General features: G+C 40.7%; 1 protein-coding gene across 1 annotated transcript in view; it reads right to left on the bottom strand.

Moving 5' to 3' along the window:
• Positions 1-6352: 6352 nt before the first annotated feature.
• Positions 6353-21104, bottom strand: part of TFCP2L1 (transcription factor CP2 like 1) — a 32426-nt gene continuing 17674 nt past the window's right edge. Inside the window, exons 3-15 of the mRNA XM_061370105.1 lie at positions 19740-19816; positions 18047-18152; positions 17671-17777; positions 16917-17069; positions 15915-16025; positions 13585-13676; positions 12155-12203; positions 11965-12058; positions 10953-11043; positions 10089-10189; positions 8955-9097; positions 6986-7037; positions 6353-6552 (exon numbers count right to left, since the gene is read on the bottom strand). Coding sequence (XP_061226089.1) covers positions 6515-6552; positions 6986-7037; positions 8955-9097; positions 10089-10189; positions 10953-11043; positions 11965-12058; positions 12155-12203; positions 13585-13676; positions 15915-16025; positions 16917-17069; positions 17671-17777; positions 18047-18152; positions 19740-19816 — 1214 coding nt within the window. The 3' untranslated portion in view covers positions 6353-6514. The remainder of the gene's footprint in view (positions 6553-6985; positions 7038-8954; positions 9098-10088; positions 10190-10952; positions 11044-11964; positions 12059-12154; positions 12204-13584; positions 13677-15914; positions 16026-16916; positions 17070-17670; positions 17778-18046; positions 18153-19739; positions 19817-21104) is intronic.

Here is a 21104-nt window from a genome sequence, read left to right as displayed (position 1 = left end):
AAGCAAAGCAGAGACGAAACCCATGCTTCTTACAAACAGGTTTATTTGCATTTTGACTGGAGCACAGATTCTAGATACAGATTTCTTCTGCACAACAGTACAAGAGCCAGTGCAAAATATGCTTTTTTTCTTTATTCATGTACAAACAAAAAAAAACCCCAAACCCCAACAAACGAAATGACAAAGAGTGTGGCAGTATTTACTCACAACTGGTACGCCTCAACTTCCAACCAAACCACCTCCACTTGCCCTTGCCCATCATGCCAACTTCGTGGTCAGCATCACCTGTCTCTAATGGCTGCATTGTCAGTGAAGAGATGTTAACTCCCCTGCCCGTTGAAAGATAAACATTCACCCCAAGCAAACTGGGCACAACAGCAGGCTATTTAAAAAAGTTGGACACACCAGCTGCCCATCAATGCATCCCCCCCAGTGAACAGAAGAATTTGAGGAAATGGAGAAAAAAAAACACCAACCAACAAACACAACCAAAGAAAAACAACCAAACAAAAAAAACCCAAAACAAAAGGTACAAATCAGAAAAGCACAAAAAATTAGGCACCAGCTTAACCCACTTGTTAAAGAGAGACAAGGATTTTAAGACACACCTCCAATCTGCCTTCTTATATTGACCCACAGTAGTGATGATGAAGGTCAAACACTTCCCACTTTGAGTACCCTGTGCTGTCAAACAGGTTATAATTTCAAGAAAGTATTTCTATTAGAAGCATAAAGTTAAACCACTTCATGACTGGAGGAGAAAGAGAAGCTACAGCCTCAATATAAGCATTTCTTTGAAAACAGTCAAAACCAAAACCAGACACACACAAAAAAACACCTGCCCCAGTCACCCACCAGATGATTGTTAGAATTACAGCCAATGCTTAAGCAATACAACATCGAGCTAGGAAAGTCATCGCATGGTTGTTCTGCTTAGGGAGTAGCTCTTACTAGTTTACAAAGCATTGGGCAATCTATTCCTTTAACTAATTTTCAGAAGCTGCAATGTAGAACTGCAGTGTTAGTGCAGGAATATGCCTGTTTTCACCAAGGCCTGGGATTTATATTGCAGAAATTCATCAAATTTGCATCACTTCAAGTGTACGATGTCCAAATCACCTAAGGTCATTATTACGGACTTTTAGGTATGTACCCAAGGAATGGCTGGGTTTCAAAGCTTGATCAACCAGAGTCTTTTACATTGAACTGCAATTAAACAAAGCAGAGTACCAGTTAAAGCTGAAGACCACAAGTACTCAGCAGATATATGTGTTGATACAATACAGTATGTATGTGTGTATCTATATATACGCATAAATATGTATATGTTACATTATAAGGAGAGTCCCATTCAGGACTTCTCAACTGCAAAAATCCTTTTACCACCTCCAAGTCTTGAAACTTCAGCCCTTTAAATTTCACACCAAAACAATGAGAACTCCCATACTTTCCAGATTGAATTAGTATTTCAGTTTTAGCCAATCTAACAAGCAGGGCCAGCTTAAAGAACAGCAGCCTTCATTTTAATAACTCCAGTCCTGCCACCTCAGGCAGATTATTTGCCCCTTCCCTGGCCTGTAGTTGTGTATCATGAGCGTTTCTATGAGTTCTCAGACCATCACCAGAGTCATACTGACTTATACCAGTTTACTCAGTTGTCAGAGGAAATGCCACAGGTATGTTTGTTCAGCCTGGAGAAAAGAAGTCTCAGGAAAGACCTTACAGCCGTATTCCAATATCTAAAGGGGGCCTACAAGAAAGCTGGAGAGGAGCGTTTTACAAGGACACGCAGTGACGGAACAAGGGGGAATGGCTTTAAGCTGACAGAGGAGAAAATTTAGATTAGACATTAGGAAAAAGCTCTTCACTGTGAGGGTAGTGAGACACTGGAACAGGCTGCCCGGAAAAGTCATGGATGCCCCATCCCTGGAAGTGTTCAAGGACAGGTTGGATAGAGCCTTGAGCAACCTGGTCTAGTGGGAGGCATCCCTGCCCATGGAAGGGGAGTTGGAACAAGATGAGCTTTAAGGCCCCTTCCAATCGAAACCACTCTGTGAGTATGTGATTCCATAATTTATGAAATAATTCCAACCAGCCAGTATAGATCTGGTAAAAACTCAGGTTTATACTTTGTGGTACCGGCTGAAGTCAGAATTGGTTTTAATCATGTTAATGGTTCTTCTTTTTAATCCCTAGCAAGCCCACATCTACACACAGTGGCTGTCATCATACAGACAACCTCAGAGCTGGACAGTTTGAGACACCATATTATTCATTGTAATCCTAAACCCCAACTTTATACAGGTCTGTTGTATGAAATTCACACATGGAGCAGAAAAAAGTCTTATTTAAATCACTTTGAGCAAGTGTTACTTTAAAAAAAAGAAATAGCAGCAACAACAAGAAAAGCAAGAATAAATGTAACAGGCACTTAAGAGCAAAGTAAATGCAAAACCCTTTTGGATATTTAGATGAGGGGGAGATACTCATCTCCCTTATCTTTAGCTTATCTAGAATTTATACATCTAGCACAGACTAATAATTTGTGCTTCCTCCAGTCTCAAGGAGAGAAAAGCTGCCTTCTGGAGGCTGTCACATCCTCAAATACGGCAAATGAGTCTCTCCAGTGATGGCAGATGCTCTGTAACCATGGAGAAAGTCAAAGATTACCTGCACTTACACAGGTGAGACAAATCTCTCTCTCACTCCTCACATAAGCCACTAAACTAAAATCTGAAGGCTTTGCTTGGATCCTGCACGGACAAACTCACCAACTCCAAGAGAGCAAGGGTTTGCTTTTACGTTTTTGGGACCCAGAGTAGAAGGTTCATTGGCAGTCCAATTTTATACCACTGTTGCTCTGACCACTTGCTCTAGCTGCTCAGTCATGATGGTTCATGGCCAATTTGCCCACTGGTTACGCAGCAATGTGCAACAAGGGCAAAGGGTGAAACATGTTCTCCTAACTCTTAGAGATAAATCTCAGCCTACACTTTCCTCAGTGGGGGAACCAGAGGGGAAGGTGCTGATCTCCTCTCTCTGATGACCAGTGATAGGACATGAGGGAATGGAAAGAAGCTGCGTCAGGAAGAGTTCAGATTGGACATCAGAAAAGCTTCTTCACCAAGATGGTGGTTGATCACTGGAACAGGCTCCCCAGGGAATTGGTCAGCCTATCAAAATTCAAGGAGCATCTGTACAACGCTTAGTCATATTGTTTAGTTTCAGGTAGTCCTGCAAGGAGCAGGGAGCTGGATGCAGTGATCCTTATGGGTCCCTTCTGACTCAAGATGTTCCACGATTCTAAGTTGAAATAAATCAACATTCTACTAGACACCAAACTAGCTGTGCTGTGTCTTCATGGACATGTATCTTACTGGACCACTATTGTCTAAATTTCTGCTGGGACTACAGAAGTTCAAAAAGGACTAGAGCTACTCTGTCAAGTAAGCACAGGTCTTACACGCACATTACAGTTATACAGGTTTACAAATGAGCTAATAGAGATAAAACAGTAGAGCCCACATAGGACAATATTTATAATCTATGGGATCATTTACTCTGTTACACCTTCTTACAGCATAGAGAGAATAAGATATATTGTCAAATTCACACTCATATCAGTATAAAATTATTCTATCTTAAAAAATCTAAGTATAAAAAGGCCATATTGGAGACTTATTTTTGTTCAAAATTAATCAAGCAAGTGCACTGTAACACTATGGGGACTTATGCATATAATTCCTTCCAGGCAAGATTTTTTAAAATAATCAAGAACAAATTATATTGTTTTTAATAGGCAAATAGTTCTCAGTCCCTACCTCTGGGAGCAAGGCTACCTCTATTCCTTCTTCACACTGCTATGTGTCAGTATTGCTGCATTCCCTAAACTACAGGGCTAGCACATATAAGTGCATGCAGTACAGGCTACACTCCTGGCAACTCCCAAGGTCTTCTTTAAGCCTTTCTTATCAGGTTCGATTCACCTCCCTCAGCTGCTGCCAACAACAGCCATGTCATGTATTAGACCAGCATTACAGAACAGGAATTGAAAAGGCACAACCAACATACATATTCCAAAGTGTTTTCCACAAAATAAATCAAACAACTCCTGATATACAGGGGCATGTTGGTCCCAACTACTACAAAAACAGTTGGAATTTATTCCCTGTTTTGGAAGACACCTGGAACTGTGTGGCCACAACTTGGATGCTTCAGTGTCCAGGCCCAGGACCTCACTAGCTGCCCCCTCCACACGCATGGCAGTAAGGAGCAGGCTGCAAAGCTATAGAGGTGACACAGGGACCTAGAAAGGGTTGACATTGATGTGGCATTACCTTCCTCTCAAAAGGATGGCGTTTCCCATCCTCCACAAAGGCATTTCTTCCCTCAAAGCTCTCCCCAGCCTCACTGCCTGATCTGCTTTCTCTATCAGGAGACCACTTACAACCTCCTCACCTATGCAACCTGGTCCTCAGCCAAGAAGCCCAAGCTTCTTCACTTCAGGGGGAGGGAACTGCCATGGCCCGAAGCCTAGGCATCTTTTTTGGAGAAACACTACAATTCATGGAGCATCCAGAACAGCCAAGCAAGATCGTGCCTAAGTAGGCCCTGTTATTCAATTAGCTTAGTTGGCCGAAGGTTTTCCCATTGTAACATGACTTTTCTATTCCAGTATTATTTTTGGTGTAAAAAAAAATAATAAAAAAAAATCAGTGGGGATGGGTGGGGTTTTTTTGCGCAAAACTCAGTGCTTTTAATGAAAAAAAGGTTGCTTTTCTCAATATTTTGCTGTTTGTTTCTGTTGGGAAAGCTTGAAACACATCATTTTTGTCAGAAAAATATCAGTCCATGTTTGTCCGAATTCCTCCAGTGTCAGCTGGGAGCTGTAATTCATGAGCTCCATGTCCCCCTCTTTCCCAGAAGGCTGGGCTCCTGGGCACCCCTCCAGCCTTCATGACGCATTCCCTTTTTACTAAACCATGGTAAGAGCATCATGGGACCTGTAACCCAGCCAAAGAGCTGGACCCCAAGGGAAACACAACGCACAAGGCACTTGAATGGTAATTTCTGAGGTCTGCAACAGTAGCTCTAACTGATGCTGCTTTAAGGGCCAAATGGATTTAATTAAATGTTTCCATTTCAAAAGGCATTTTCCAGCTGACAATTTCTCATTTTTTGAAAAATTTCTGTTCCAGGAAACTTCTCGGTATTTCAGCTTTCCGTCTCAATTCAGGACAAAATTAAATGTTCAAGTATCAAAACTTCAATGCTATATGGACATTCAGTTAGGGAAACAGCCTTATTAATTAGCTACCAAAAGTAAAATGACTCCATCTATGCAAGAAGGGTGTGATCCATTTTGCCTCTGACATCAGTGGAAGCCACTTTTTCGGCTTAGTGGAGCTTGGATGTAATCCCAAACATCCAAGGAAGGGTGGAATTGACCATAGTTGCAGATACTGGAAATAGGAGTCAAGAGTGAAACAGCAGAAATACAAGAAGCAGCAACTAAGATAATCTGCTACCTGGACTCAGTCAAACCTCAGTTTTACTTACTTTAGTGAGTAACAGAAGGAAAAAAAATCATTAAGATTATAAACCCCATTTCCCAGTTACAGTAAAGACAGCAATAAATCAACACTTTTTAGAGTAGGATAAATACATAGTATGAATGTGCCATGAACTCTGTAACTTCCAACATTCAAAACATTTCCTCAGAAAACCTTCATATACTCCATTCAGGGAGACTATTCTAAAGCTGAAGATATCATATGGTACTGAACTCCTTGCCACAGGTTGTCTGCCATCCCTTGAACCCTGCGGAATTGTTCTGCTGGATGAGTGTAACAAGCTCTGTCAGGGGGACCAAGGTCTCTGAACTTTGATCACATCTACAGGTGAAGAATAGCTAAGAGTGGGCTCTCAGGGTTGACATTCTGGGTAAGGACTGGACACCAAATCCATCCTCTGCATTGCTCAATCTGGCTTTGGATGTAGCCCCAGACCTTCCACCTCAAAGAGTAAAAGAGAAGCCCCAGGGAGCCTGTGTCAATCAGCAACAGGGTGTGTGTTGAAGGCAAGAGAACACTCAGAAGAGAAAATAAATCAATTCACCCAACCACAAGGGGTCTAGAAATTGGGTTTTGTTTATCTTTCATTTCCCTTTAGTACAAGGCAGATGTTTCTAAGTAATAAGCAGAAACCTCAACAATTTTTAAGACTGAAGAGGAAGGGAGGGAGGAAGAAACATGTACAAGTTTTGAGGATGTTTTCAGCTCCAGCTTATTAAAAAAAAAATATATATTAAAAAAAACCCCACCAAACAAAGAACTAAACCACACACCACCAGAAATGTATATCTGTAATAGTAGGTTTTTCCTTAGGCCGTTTGGTAATTCTTAGTTCACAGGAGCATTTTATCCAGAAGGTTCTTCATGTTTCCAGTCTAAGTTGTAGAAATCTCAGTGAGGCACTATATTTTAGGCTGTTAAAGTCTTTCTGTGCAGCACGGTCATTTTAAAATGATGTGGTAGCCATCATTGCTTTCAGCTGTAACAAAGAAATGCAAAGCATTTTTTTCATTGCTTTCAGAAAACGGCACAGAGCTCCAGGTTTCTTCTTAGGTAGTTTGCAATAGTTTGTAACCTTGTTCTACAACCCACTCATGAAAATCAATATTGAACATCTAGGTCAAAGCATTTACATTAAAAAATACAACATACAGTCATCTTTTACCATTTTACTAGAGGGCTTTCTGCCCATTTATGTCAGTGTTATCAATGGATTTATGAAAGTTTTATAAGTGTAACTGAAAAAAACAGATTCATCAGTCTATCATAGTGTAAACGGAACACCTTTCCTTACACTAAATTAGACTACTTATCTTTTCAAGGTAACAGCACCAAGTTTGTAATAACATTTAGTGCAATCAAAAGGAGAAATTATCTTTAGGGCCACGTGTAATAGCAACAGCAATACATACCTTTTAATGTGCTGATAACAAAACAAGATTCATCTTGGAAGTTTTGCACCATCTGAAGGGCAGAAGCAAAAAAAGCCAACATAAGAGCAATTGCATTCAAGTTTCCTTCAGCGCCAGTATAGACTCAAGAGGTATCAAACAACATTTGGTGTCCAGTCCTAGAGTCCTGAGTAACCCTGCCCATAAGATTACTAAAGTACATGACTGATTAATTAAGATCCTTGCAGCTGCTAATGTGCTTAAGAGAAGCACATATTAAAGTGCTTGCCTGGAACTGATCTAGTTTGTGAAATACTACCCAGAGGTGGTCAACCCTGAGAAATGGACTCCTTGTTGAATAAAGGCAAATTGCTACTGAAAACCCATCTCAGCAGCATCCATCTGGATATTTTTACTAGACATTAGTCAAAATACATTTGTAGGAATCATTTACCTGTTTGTATTTTGTTGAGGCACAGGAATCTTAATGAAACTACTAGGAGAGGCAAGGCAGATCATGGGAAGCAAGATAAGTATCTAAAGTGATTTGAGTTAGTCATGATAAAACTAGATTTTCAGAACACGTGCAGGTTCTAGTGAGGCCCCTAACTAAAGAGGTAAGTTAAAAGATTCAGCTAACTTCAGATCCAAACTGAAATGCTCATTGAAGCTTCATTGTTAAAAAATGGGCTCTCTCAGAGTAGTTGTGTGGAACAGAGGAGATAAATTACCTTCAGGGGTGTCTCAAGACAGTTGAAGCAGATGTTGGACACCTAACTTTGGAGGGGAGGTGACCAGAACCTCTCTGATAAGCTCAGAAAATCCAGCTTTAAGCAAAAGCCTTTTCCTAACTATTGAATAACATTCAAGTAAAGCACTTTAAGTTCTCACACCAAATATCCTTTTCAACTTAGACTAACCTCCCTATTCTCTTTGGGGTTTAACATTCACCCCCTGCTCCTGCAAATCAAACTTCACTGGCCAGTCTGTGCCTAATGATGCATGAAGTACATACATAGAGTGCCTTATTCTTTGCACTATATTACTGGAACAAGAAAAAAAATATTAAAAAAGCAATAGACATTGTTAATAATTGACTTAAATACTTAAAGCCTTATACCCAAACTGGTTCAGGCAATTCCCCTACCAAGAGTTGCCTCCAAGCACTTTACATCCATAAAGCATCAGCATTTCAGATTTAATCAGGCTGAAACAGCAAGGAGACTCTAGGAATAAGCATTACAGCTTTTGATTTAGGCTCCAGTTGAGACCTACGCTCTGCTTCATTTGTTTTAACAATGTTTCTTATACATGAAGCTCCTTAAGTGATTCTGGTGCATGAATGAGTAAGTAATTTAGTGGGGAGGAAAAAAGGAAGAAGGGCAACTCACTATTAACCTGCAAGTTAATGGATTGGACTAAATTAAGCCATCATGTAACGGGACACAAACAGCTAGCAGAGGTCCATTAAACTACAGTGTGCACTTACATAGCACTGACTCTGACCCAATGGCTGTAATCACTGGCCAAGATGGAAGACTAGCTGCCCTACAGATTTTCAAACCTGCCTTCTTGAGGAAAGAAGAAAATTAAATCGAAATTAAATATCCTATTTAATTTTAAAGGTTCTTATTTTTAGATCCTTGCTCCAAAATTTGTTTCAGTAGTCAACGTGAAGAGGAAATGAATTATTCTGTTTTGTTAAAAAAAAAAACAACCAACAAACCAACAAGCAACAAAAAAACCAACCACAATAAAATCCAGCACAACAAAAAATGCAAACATACTCTTTTACAAAGCAATGGTCTTAAAAACACACCAAAATAAATGATATGCATGAATGATTTGCTTTAAGTATTTGCTTTAACTTGTCAGGATTAGTAACTGCTAAGCTTCCTTGAAGACTCATTCCCTAATTTAAAAGGCCATTCTAACTTCAAGAAGTCAGACAACTATTACAGTTCTGACAGAGTTTACATTAACCCCTTACCTCATTGCTCACTAATACATGGATCCCTGTGGGTCCCTGCCGATAGATTCGATTTATCTGCTGTGGAGAAATGCTGTACAAATTTGCAATCTTCTCCATTAATTCCAGTGTGGTCAATTCTTCCAAGAAGATTGCATGATATACTGCAACAAGTTGAAAGTAATTACAGAGTTATAATTACAGAATAGCGACTAGAGATAACACTAAGATGCTCCGTATCAACAGCCAAATGGGTTTAAGATCAAGGTTCAAATCCTGACAGTAGATACATGAACTTGTTAACTTTAAAGCAGCCCCAAATATCAAGCTTGATGATTTGTAAAAAAATACCCAGTAATTGGGAGCCATGGAAAAATAAAGCACATGTTACTTTTGCCCAGAGGAAAACACAGGGACTAATGACAACGTGTATCATGGGGCACCAAATAAACTCTCTCACAAAAATGTTAATTTTTTTATAATCTACTTTTATTGGTTTTAACATTTTAAAGTAGATCCAATTAAATAGTAAGACAAATGATATTATGTCACAAAAAAAAGTAGTATTTCATTAGATGCTATCCCACTGATCCCATAAGCATGAACTAAAGACTACAATGTATCAAATAACTGTAGATGACAGCATTAAGTTTTAAATCCAACACAAATGGTAGAAACAACAAAGTAGGAAAGCTGTGCCTAGTTTATACTATGTGCAAGAACTAAGGACAATCTGTTCTCATTTGATCATACATCACAACATGAGGGACAGTTAAGGTCAGTGAGTCCCCAAAAGCTTTGAACTTTCAAGAATTAGAACCTCACTTTAAGACCTTCCATTTCCCAGAATATTTTCAAACAAGCCATAATCTGAAGCGAATTGTGGATGGGGGTTAGTTTTTAATGCTATGGTCCCTATTAAGAACTCAACAGAGATTTTGCTAGAGCATTCTGCAGATAGCCTATAAATCTGGTCTGTTCCTGAGACAAGATGGTACCAGTTGGAATCTGTAGCCCTGAAACTAACTGGAGTGGTAGAGCTGAGATAAACAGGACCTCTTTAAACAGCAAGCTGTCCCACACAGAAGCTCAGGCAGAAAGCAACATTCTCACCAGGTTAAGTGTTTTAACAAAGTCTATACATAAAAAACTTACCACAAAGACTGCTATCTCCATTTTCTCGTTTTTGGTGGAGATGGGACCTGTTTTGTTCTGGTTCTTGACAGACATAAATTGTCATTTTTGGCCTTACATTTCTATGGGTTATTAAAAAAACAGTAGTAAGTTATTTAGTAGATCTAAAATTGTTCCAGTCAGCTATTAAGCAATGAGAGATGGAATCATTCAATCTCTGCATAAATAACCAGCTAAGAGGTAGTCTTAATGCTAGGGACTACACGTCTTAAGGGGTCTAGCCAGAGCCCACTGGGAGGTGGTGGGACACAGCAGAGCACCTAAATCTCATCAGGATCAAATAAGAATAAAAAGTTTACAGCACTTGCCAAGCAGCTCATCATACCTGCCTTTACTGATTTGAATCCTGCTCAGCTGTAGAATTTAAGATGTTATTGCAATAAAAGTAAGCTTAGGAGTCATTTGAGACTCCAGAGATTGGTTTGTTGATTGTTACCTGTGATGGAGATGTAACACAGCGTATTGTAGGCTGTCTTTCATATAAAGTGGAGGGAAGCTATGAGGTGGTAGCATATCAGATCCAGCACTGGAGATCCACATTATGCTGCTTCATTTCAGCAATATGTGTGAGCTGTGCTTGGATTTGAATACCATTACACAGAATCACAGAATCCCTAGGGTTGGAAGGGACCTCAAGAGATCATCTGGTCCAACCCCCATTGTGATCTCCATCCTCTCAGATGACCTCTCTGAAGTATTAAAAGGAAGTCTAAATGCTACAGCTCCAGGATGAACTTCTTGTTAAGACTGAAATTACCAAGGGATGCTTCCATAGCAAAACAAAAACAAAAACAAAAAAAAAAAATGGAAGGAGGAAGTACAAACCTTCCTTTGATTGCATTAAAGAGCCGAATTCCATCAGCAGGCCCACAGATTTGAACAAAATCTTCTTTGGACATCTTCAGTAAGTCAGCACCTACATATTTCAAATTGATTTTTTTTCAGAAGTTAAGCAAATCTTAGCTTCCAAATTGTGTGTATGGGCAGCAGGAAAAGGCCAGGAGGAGAGAATTCACAAATCTAAATCAGAGAGATCTCCTTAGAGAGTAGCAGATTCAGAGAGGTGTACAATGCAAATCAATCATTGTGCACTGACAGAAGCTGCCAAAAGAGCAGCCCTGCACTGAAAGATATTCTGCCAAGTCAGAGACAAGCTAGATGTTTAACACTGGCCATTAAATGCCCCAGTTTTCTCTGCCTGCCATATTCACAAGGTTATTTAATCGTAGCAGTGTAGAACAGTTAAGGTTGGAAAGGACCTTAAGATCATTTAGTTCCAACCCCCCTGCTACAAGTCAGAAAGAGGCTCCTCAAGGTTTCAACGTCTTTAAAAATTCCCCCTTCCACCATTTTACTGCTGTGTATAACTATCTAATGGGAGGGTACAGTGAAGATGGAGCTGAATGAAGATGGAGCCAGACTCTTCTGAAAGGTGCACAGGGACAGAATGAGAGGCAGCAGACAGAACATGGGAAACACTTCTTCACTGTGACAGTAGTCAACTATTTGAAGAGGCTGCTTGGAGAGATTGTGAAATTTCCAACCTTGGAGATATTCAAATGCAACTGTACAAGACCTTGGACTTACTTCAAGCAGGGGTAGCACTTAATGAACTTTAAAAGTCCCATCCCAAATTATTCTCTTCCATCTTTACTTATTCTATATTTCTACAAATTGTTATGGCAAATGCTAACAAATCTAAGAACAAAAGAGCAACCACACTGGATCAGACCAGTGATCCCACGAACAGTGGCCAGCAGCAGATGCTCTTGATGCAAAGCCTAAGCTGCCCTTACAAAAGAGAACAAGGACAAAATAATTGACTGTTTAAACTCACCCGAAAAGCTTGAGAAGAGTCTACAGAATGGAGAGAACCTATTACGATGAAGCCACTGCTGGGCATCTTGAATAGAAGCAGAAGGAAGGAGATGCTACATTGCAAAAAGAATAAGAAGGTCTTGAAATGAACTGTTCACCAGTGTCCTAAAAAAGAAAAGCACCACATTAACATGATCTCAAGTACTTACATCATTGCTGGGAGGCAGGAGCTCCACTTGGTGGGTTGGAGAACTGTTGCTAAAAAAAATTATGCAAAGTTGGAAGAGAAAAAAAACCACATTATTTTAAATTTTACATAGCAGTGTCCATCCTTTTCCCCCTCTTCCATCTGACTCAACTGTCACAAGTTACACAGCAACTTGGCTTTTTCCTCTATCAGATTTTTAAAAATGTGTCCAAAGTCTGGACAAAAAGAAAAAATAATTTAAAAAAACCCCAAACCCCAACTCATGCCTTCCATTGGTCAGCTGAGGTTCTACCCAGTTTACTGACCTCATTTAAACTTTTCCATACTGACAGCTTACTAACATGACACCATCTAAGCATGAAAGTTGTGACCTACAGAGTGGCTGAACCCAAAATTTCTACAAGCCAGAAATCCCTTAACTAAATCCACTACCTAATAGTGATTCATCACAAAAAAATTAATAAAGAACCTTATAACTCAACCCTGGTGTTATCTTAAACATAGGAAATTGCAATTTAACTATATCACATAAAACCGTGTTTCTATTAAACCCTGATAAAACATAGACAGGACCTCAACTGATCAAGGGTTTTCCCAAAGAATTAATCATCTAGCAGTGGAAGAAAACGCTCAACAGATCCTTCTACTAACACCAATTTTTCTCATTTCAGTGTTTCTCTTTATGCATAGGTTGAAGTTGCTCACTGAAAATTCATGATACAACACTGATTAATTAATAAACTGCAGGAAGGCAACAAGGCTGCAAAGTCCTAAAAGAGGAAAAGAAAGGCCCATGCCAAATTCCTAGGGACAAATATGTCACAGGGAGGACTCAGAATTACCAAGGGACTCTGCCGTTTATTTCTGTCATCAGCTATCATGTTGGGTGCTTCAGGACCACTAAAACTGTTTCTTTATGATTGCTACATTAAAGAATTAAATATGCCTCCTTTTAGTCATGTGTTCTAGAATGACTTCTCAAAACTCAGGCTGTTTTGCCACAGGGGGGGTTCCTTTATCCCCATTCAACTGGGAATCCAGCACCCCAAACTACCTCAAGACAGAAAGGAAGGCTGAAAGACTTAAATGCTATTGTCAGAAACAGTGGAAAATGCTAGTACAGGGCATCGTGTGTTCTCTAAAGAACAGAAGAATAAGAAAGGAAATTTATAGCAGGAATTGTCCTGGTGACCCTCTGAAGCTCACCTCCCAGGCACCACATAAGCAGTGGACATACAGACAGTACTATGCATTACAGGGAATTCCTGGATGGAAGGTCTCAAAACAGTTAGTGGGAAATATTTTCCCCTTTCTAGGAAGGGTGGCCCTTCACCTATTCTTCCAGGGTATGAAATGCATGGACACACAAACAACATCCACGCAACACTACGATATCAACAAGAAAGATAAAAGCATTTATTTGTTACATACCCATCTCCAAGGTTGAAGCTGTTGGGAGAACTGTTGTAACTTGGAGATGGAGCATTGTTCATTTGATAAGGCACATCTGGCCAGGGAGAGCACTGTTGGAAGAAAAGCAGTGGGGATACTTTCGTAAGGATGGAAATAAAGGATTCGATTCTCCTCTAACACCACATTCATGCTGTTGCCACGCCACTAACTTCAGCTCATCACTCCTGCTGAGAGAAGGAGACAGGCCATGGATTTTCTACACTGCTCTCCAAGCGGGCTGTCAGGGGCCAGATTGATTCCAGTTGTGCATTCCACATTTCTCTCATTTCACAAAGCCTGTCCCCAAATAACACTGGGCCAAAATGTGCACAGCTGTAAGTCAGAGCAACGCCAGTAAGTCAGTGCAGACTGAAGGCAGCAATGATACAGAAATACCCCTGGTCTCAATTATACATCCCTAATTAAATCCAGGGAAGAGTGACAAATATGCTCCAGAGGCACTGCTTCAGGTTAGTACCAGTGAAAGAGCAGAATTCAAACCAATCTGCTAAAACCTCTGGCTACTAGTTGAAGAGCTCAAGTTAAAAATGGGTATTATATAGAGAAAATTTGAGAGAGACAGACACAAAACTGCTAAAAGCCTTCACAAATATAGGTCAAACTCCATATTCCATTACAGTAGTGTAAAACCAGAGCAACCCAGCTAGAATTGGTGACTCTGTTCTGAATTTAAGCCACTGTAATCAGCAGGAGAAATTTAGCCCCGTGGAACGCCCTGCCATCAAGAGCTCAAGAAAATGCTCTGTAGTATCCTTGTTTGCAATGATAAAAAGACAACAAGTGCAGCTTTGGAGTTTTATCATCTAGCAAATATTTTATCATCTCATGAGCACTAGCAAATATTTAACTCTTTAGCAACCCACATTTCCTCATGCAACATGTCAAAGTGCATCAGAGATCACAGGGAGAGTTTGGGATCTGCCAACTCAGTAGAATTAGGTCTGTGTACACAAAAGCCTCACTAACAACCACCATGTTGAATTAGAAAACATACTGGTTGCTCCTTGCAATGTGAGGAAAACTGAGAGGGAAGAACCAGATCTCACAAACAGGAAGTTTATTTAAATTAAGAAAACCTCTGTTTTTCAGAAGTTCAGCAAGCCACTTCAAAAAACAGAAGAACTAAATCAAACAACAACACATCCGCACAGGGTGAAGGAACAGCACTTTTAAACCACTCTCTTGAGTCCTATTGCTTAGTAATTCTGCAAACCTGGGGTAAGCTTATATATATATATCTTAGCATCTTAGTAATGGCAGGCAAGAGTAAAAACACATGCACCTCCACCCCAAATCCATCAGAATATAAGACATTCAAGATACTCCTAGAGTACAAGCCAGAATCTTCTGAGTATTGTGTACAGTTCTGGTGTCCTCAACATAAAAAGGACATGGATCTGTTGGAACAAGTCCAGAGGAGGGCCACGAGAATGATCAGGGGACTGGAGCACTTCCCATATGAAGACAGGCTGAGAAAGTTGGGGCTGTTTCAGCCTGGAGACCTCATAGCAGCCTTCCAGTATCTGAAGCGGGCATATAGGGATGCTGGGGAGGGACTCTTCATTAGGGACTGTAGTGGTAGGACAAGGGGTAATGGGTTAAAACTTAAACAGGGGAAGTTTAGGTTGGGTATAAGGAGGAAATTCTTTCCTGTTAGGGTGGTGAGGCACTGGAATAGGTTGCCCACGGAGGTTGTGAATGCTTCATCCCTGGCAGTGTTCAAGGCCAGGTTGGACGAGGACTTGGGTAACATGGTTTAGAGCGAGGTGTCCCTGCCCATGGCAGGGGGGTTGGAACTTGCTGATCTTAAGGTCCTTTCCAACCCTAACTATTCTATGATTCTATGATCTTGTACGTAATAGTAGCTTCACAGACACATTCACAGAAAAACAAACTAATAATTTAATCAGACACCCTATTCATCTATTCAAGTGCCCCATCTCCAACATAAGCTTTTGCCAGACAGCTCTGAAGAAAATGCCTCCTACAACTGGCATTTAAGCACCATAACAAGTGCCCAGGAGCACAGCACAAGATAGAGAAAATACTCCTTTTAAAGCTAGGCTGTTAAGGGTTGGTTTGCACCCTAAAACATAAGAAACTTTGGCAACTTTTATAAACTTCAACAGTGAGAGACATTTTGTAATCTCACTCTGCTCTCAATTTCAATCAGATCTAGGCATACATGTCTCCACAAGACAACCTCCAGGGCTCATTTAGACTGCATTTTCTCTCAAATCTATCATCTCCCAACATGCAGAAATAGTATGATGTCTAAAATGCTTTACCTCTGTGAGAATAGTTGTCTCATAGGAAGGTTGATACTTCTCTTTCTCTTGGGTGGTCTTCTTCTCCATTTTTTCCCTGTCAGTCTTCTGTTTTCTGTCTGCTCCTTTAGGCTATAAGCACAAGCACAAGCTTTCCCTTATGCCAAGTATTACAAGTTTGAAGACAGAGGCCAACAGATTTCTTCTCTAATACATTCACAAAAGTGTCCTTAAGGTCTGAGGGAACTCTACATACAGAATAAGATCAGATCTGCATTTCCTAGACAAAAAAATATAACAAAGCATCTCCACTGTTTCTTTAACGTCCCCCATTAATGTCTCTTGGACCAAATAAGCTGACCACAGTCCTGAGATTTGGTAGTACTCATTTCAGACCATGAGCTCCACGAGTTATGCACCTCAACTGGTATTTGTACCATCCCTCCACGAACATGTAAGACACTGCTCACAGGAGCAAAACTGGAGCAGAAGATCCTTTGGGAAAACAGGCCTATGAAAAGTTTTTTAAGTGTCCATACATGTGCCATGCCCAGATTAGGATCTTCAGAGATGCTTTCTCCCTGAATCTTTCTCTCCCCTAGTTACCATGGAGGAGAACTCTGCTGAAACAAAAAAGAAGGGTATTTAAGGTCTCCAAATCTCACTGTTCACGAAGGATTGAATAAAAAAAAACCCTGGAGATGCCATAATGTCATCACTGCCTTCAAACACCAAAACATAGCAGATACCCTAACCATATCAGTATTTGTATAGTGTTCAAGGCATAATGGACTGGCATAAGTCTTGGTGCAGCACCTGGGTCATCTGAATTTAACTAGAATTGCTGTGTAGTTCTGTGTTTATATCACTTTGTGTGCTAGAGCCCTCTTTATGATCTGAGGCATACCCAGATAAAAGTCTGTTCTTTTACTCCACTATTTGCATCAATCATATACAATTTAAAAAGTATGCATACTTCCATATCTTAATCTAGTTGATGACAAAGACAAAACTACCTCATACCTTGAACACTTTGATCTGGCAGCTTGCAGAATGCAAGTGTTCTGTGTATTCACCATTTTCATTTTGTTTAAATGTGTCGATTTGCACCCGGAAGGGCACACCTTTCTCTCCTCCATGTTTCCGTGGAGTAAATTCTGTGCTGATGCAATGTACCTGGCAAAACAAAAGCTGTGCTCATCTCTGGGGACAGTTGGAATCTGTGCAAACCTGAATTTCAGATTCTGCCTGAACATAAGGTATTGGCTCCTTCCAAGAAGCTAAGAGAGGCTGAAGACTTTTGATGTTTTCATTTTTTCTGTTCCTCAGGACAAAACAATTAGAAGAACAAGCAGCTCAGAAAGAAACAGGGCATCAGGAAAAGCATCCTTTAACTTAAGTAAATCCCACACATAGATTAAAATCAGATAGTTGGCATTTGGGATGAGAAACACTCATAAAGGAGGAAAGGAAGCAAAACTAACAGGTTATGGACAATTTCCTCTAGACAAAATTCATGTATCTAAAACAACATAATTCTTTAAAAAAGAAAAATATTCTAAAATCCTAGCTGTAGTAAGTAGTACTCCAAAGATAGTAAGTTGCTACCAAGTTGGTTTAGCAAGCAGCCTACAAATTAATTATACACAACTGTCACTTGAGTTTGTATATTATCATTAGCATCTTCCTTCTTCGTTTCCTGGTTACCTTAACTCTCCAGGTCTTTGTAAGGTATCTCACCACTGTATTTACCAGAGAAATATCAGTTCTCTCTTACCTGGATGAATGCTGAAGCTCTCTTTGATGGATCCCACAGAAATTCAACAGTATTCAACTGGGTTGGACTGGCCCTCGGATCCAAGATACCAACTGACAGTGGAATATCTGTAGAAGAAAACCCCTAAAATTTTAAAAATATTAAATTGAAGAAGAGAAAGCATTTCCACACAACTACAAGACGCACGTGAAAATGCAAGCCACCAGTGATACATCTATCTGGCACCTATAATGCTAGATCTCCTTCCCACCCAAAGGCATACAGGATTCCTAAGAGAATAGGATATAAAAAACCTAAACACACATACAAATACTCCATATGTCACTCAGCCTCTCGCTTCCAAACGCTGCACAGGACCATAATTAAATAGTCTCACCTATATCAAGGATGCGGTCCCCAGGCCGACTCCACCTCCAGCCCTCAAGCTGCTGATGCTCTGTGTACTGCAGGCGTCGATCATGGAAAACTACACGAATTATGCTCTGTTGAGAAAAGACAGCAAGCTGAAGGATGTGATCCAGAGGCCCTTCTCTTGAGATGACTTTGGTTTTCCAGAGTAGAAAGCAAAAGCTGATCAGTTATGTTTCTCATCCTTAGTCATGAGGAGAGTAGAGGGTCCACCTAAGAGACCCATCACCATGTTTTTCAGATTCCTAAGGGACCCCTGAGTGAGAGAGCAACACCCTTTCCCCTTCACAGGGTATGTCTACACTGCATAGTGCAGCCATGTACAGCTTTCTGGGATTTGGTCTGGAAGCGTAATAGCAATGTCCACCTAATCTTATGTGCCATGCCACGTAGACATCACTATCCTGCCTCTAAACCCCAAATAGCTCACAAGGAGACAATATTTAATGTGCCTATACCGTGTCCCAGCCCCAGTATATCCCACTCTGATTAGCACATGTGAAAGCCAGCTCACCCGTCCCCGCACCAGTGGAGCTGACATGCCCAGACACCTTGTCAGTGGGAATTCAACTTCATTCCAGCCATTAACAGCCAGTCACTGGATTTGCCCCAGTGTAGTTAAAGTGTAGAATAGGAAAACTTCTGTAACAGGAGAATTTTCATCTCTGGTCTGCAATGGTGCAGCCATGTCAATAACTGAAGCAAAAAGGCTGGAATAAGGGCAATCCCCAGAGCAGACAAGTCCAAAGTACTCCTAACTAATATATACTTTTGTATATTCAGAGTGCTACACTTGCATGAGTTAATGACCCGTTACCTCCCAGTTTCTCAAGTCCATGCTCCTCCTAGGGGCTTCTGTATCAAATGAATAAGCAATTTTTGCCAATGAACCTGAGAAATGCCCAAATCAAACCCTAGCTCCAAGAAGTAAGCAAGCCACAGTGGGAAGACCTGCAAAACTGGAATCCCAATCCACAAGCTTCCTGAACTAGGCCAAAGACAAACAGGAAACTACCTAAACTTGGACAACATTTGAAATCCAGATTGGAATCCAAATTTTGCAACTAGTCCCCACTTCCCAAAAGGAATCCTGAGGCAGAACAGCCAAGAATTGGGGAGAGGAAGGCTTTAACGTTGGATCCAGAACCAAGATCCAGACCAAAGCTTTTGAATTTGAACTGTTTTGGAAGGGGGGAAAACAACAACAAAAAATCCCCCAAACCAAATGATCAAGTTCTGTATGTTCATAATTATGCCCATAATCAAAATAAACTGAAGCTATGCAAAATCTGCATCTCAGAACCATGTAAACATCAGGGTCCTCCATTTGACTTGTAACAGCCCAGGCATGTTTCTGAGGTTACAAAGGGAGACAAGTCTGCCTCTCAGCAGTTTTGACCATGTTCACCTCTGAACTTTGGGATTCCCCCAAACCCAGTATTCACAGTGAAACTCTGAGGCCCTGGTCACAAACAGAATAAAGCCCTGTAAAGCCAAGCTGCATAATCCCATGAAACTAGCACTCAACAACTCTATCAGCCCTGCTCCCATTAAAAACAATGGCAAAGTATTTTCCATTGTCTCAGTGTGAGCAAGGTCAGGCTCTTCATTAGAGGTTGTATGTAATAGCAGGAAGAAAAGAAATCTATATTTCTCCTTACCTTTACATATTTTGTGTTTAAATCTTGAAACTCTCCCAATTTCCTATTCTCAAGTAGACGGATTTCATAAGACTGACCTAGAGTTTAAGGAAACATTTCCAAGGTGTTTAATATGTTGTAGCAATGAGAGAGTCATGCTGGCATTTATGTGGCTGATAAAACATACGTTTGATCAGGGAAAGCTTATATCTGGTAACATAATGCATTTGACCCAGTAATCAAGTAGGTGCTAAAGCACAGCAGCAATCTGAGGGAAAGGTTTGTCTTTTGGCATCTAAAAGCTCTCAGTTAGGGCATAGATCTTAGTCTGTTTCTCAGGGCTGCTACAGTTTTCTGGTCACCCTTCAGGAAGTCACCAAGGTGTTTGAGACAGTTGTCCCCCTGTGTCACATTACTGTAACAGCACTGCCTTTGTCCGTCCTTTCTGCTGAAGCAACGGTTGTGTGAAGAGCTAGCTGCTGGCAGAACAGGTCTAGGCACTATTCTGCAGAGGATAACAACTTGGGTAAAGTCTTGCCTTCTTTGGAGAACAGTCAGGCCTGTAGGGTGTTCCAGTGAACCAGAAACACAAGATTTGTCCCATAAAACCTAGACCATGGCTGCCCAGAGCATAAATACCTTTTCAGACACGCGTGTGGAAGCAGCAAGGGGTATTATAGCATGTGCAGGGACCAATTCCAGGAAAGGAATTCATATTTCAGCACCCACCACCACTCTCAGCATAGGAAATTTAGCCTGTTCAGTAGAATTCAGCTACTAATTTATGAAATAACATCTCCCTCCAAGGCTGACAGCAGGCAAACGAGACTGATGTCTCGATACCTCATGCACAAATGGCTATGACAGTACAAGACCTCATTGTACAGGACCAACTCTTTACAACAAACTTACAGCCAGCACAGAGGCAGGGCAGGATTATTAGGATTAATGGAGTATATGTATACCTTATAGCTAGTTTTTCTTGTTCATCTTGCTATCTTCCCATTTACTGAAAAATACACAAGGTAGGATAAGGCAGGCCCTAAGAAGGAAATCAGCTTGGGTTTTCTAGCTCAACCAGTATCTCCACAGAACTGGCCCTGCAGAAAACTGCAAAGCAGCTATATCTCCCTCTAAGCAGTTGCTACCAGCAGAGACAAAAAAAAATGCCACATTACTGGGTTGAGATCTAGAAATAGAAGATTTATGACAGCAGATATGTCAGAAGGGCACCACGTTTCAGGCAGATTCCCTTCTGGGAATCCCAGCTCTTCCATTTGCCTGCATGAGTATGGACCATATTAGTAGATCCCAGGAATAATTGTGCTTATCCTGCTGGCTGGGAGCGGGGGGCGAATAAAGCGAGGAGAGGCCATACTGAATCCC

The sequence above is a fragment of the Neopsephotus bourkii genome, unplaced genomic scaffold (assembly GCF_033783945.1).
Source record: "Neopsephotus bourkii isolate Nb327-2 ecotype Australia unplaced genomic scaffold, CSIRO-AGI_Nbou_v1 NB_1526, whole genome shotgun sequence".
In the NCBI taxonomy this organism is placed as follows: domain Eukaryota; kingdom Metazoa; phylum Chordata; class Aves; order Psittaciformes; family Psittacidae; genus Neopsephotus; species Neopsephotus bourkii.
Note: the sequence above shows the minus strand (reverse complement) of the source record. Positions and strands in the feature narration are given on the sequence as shown.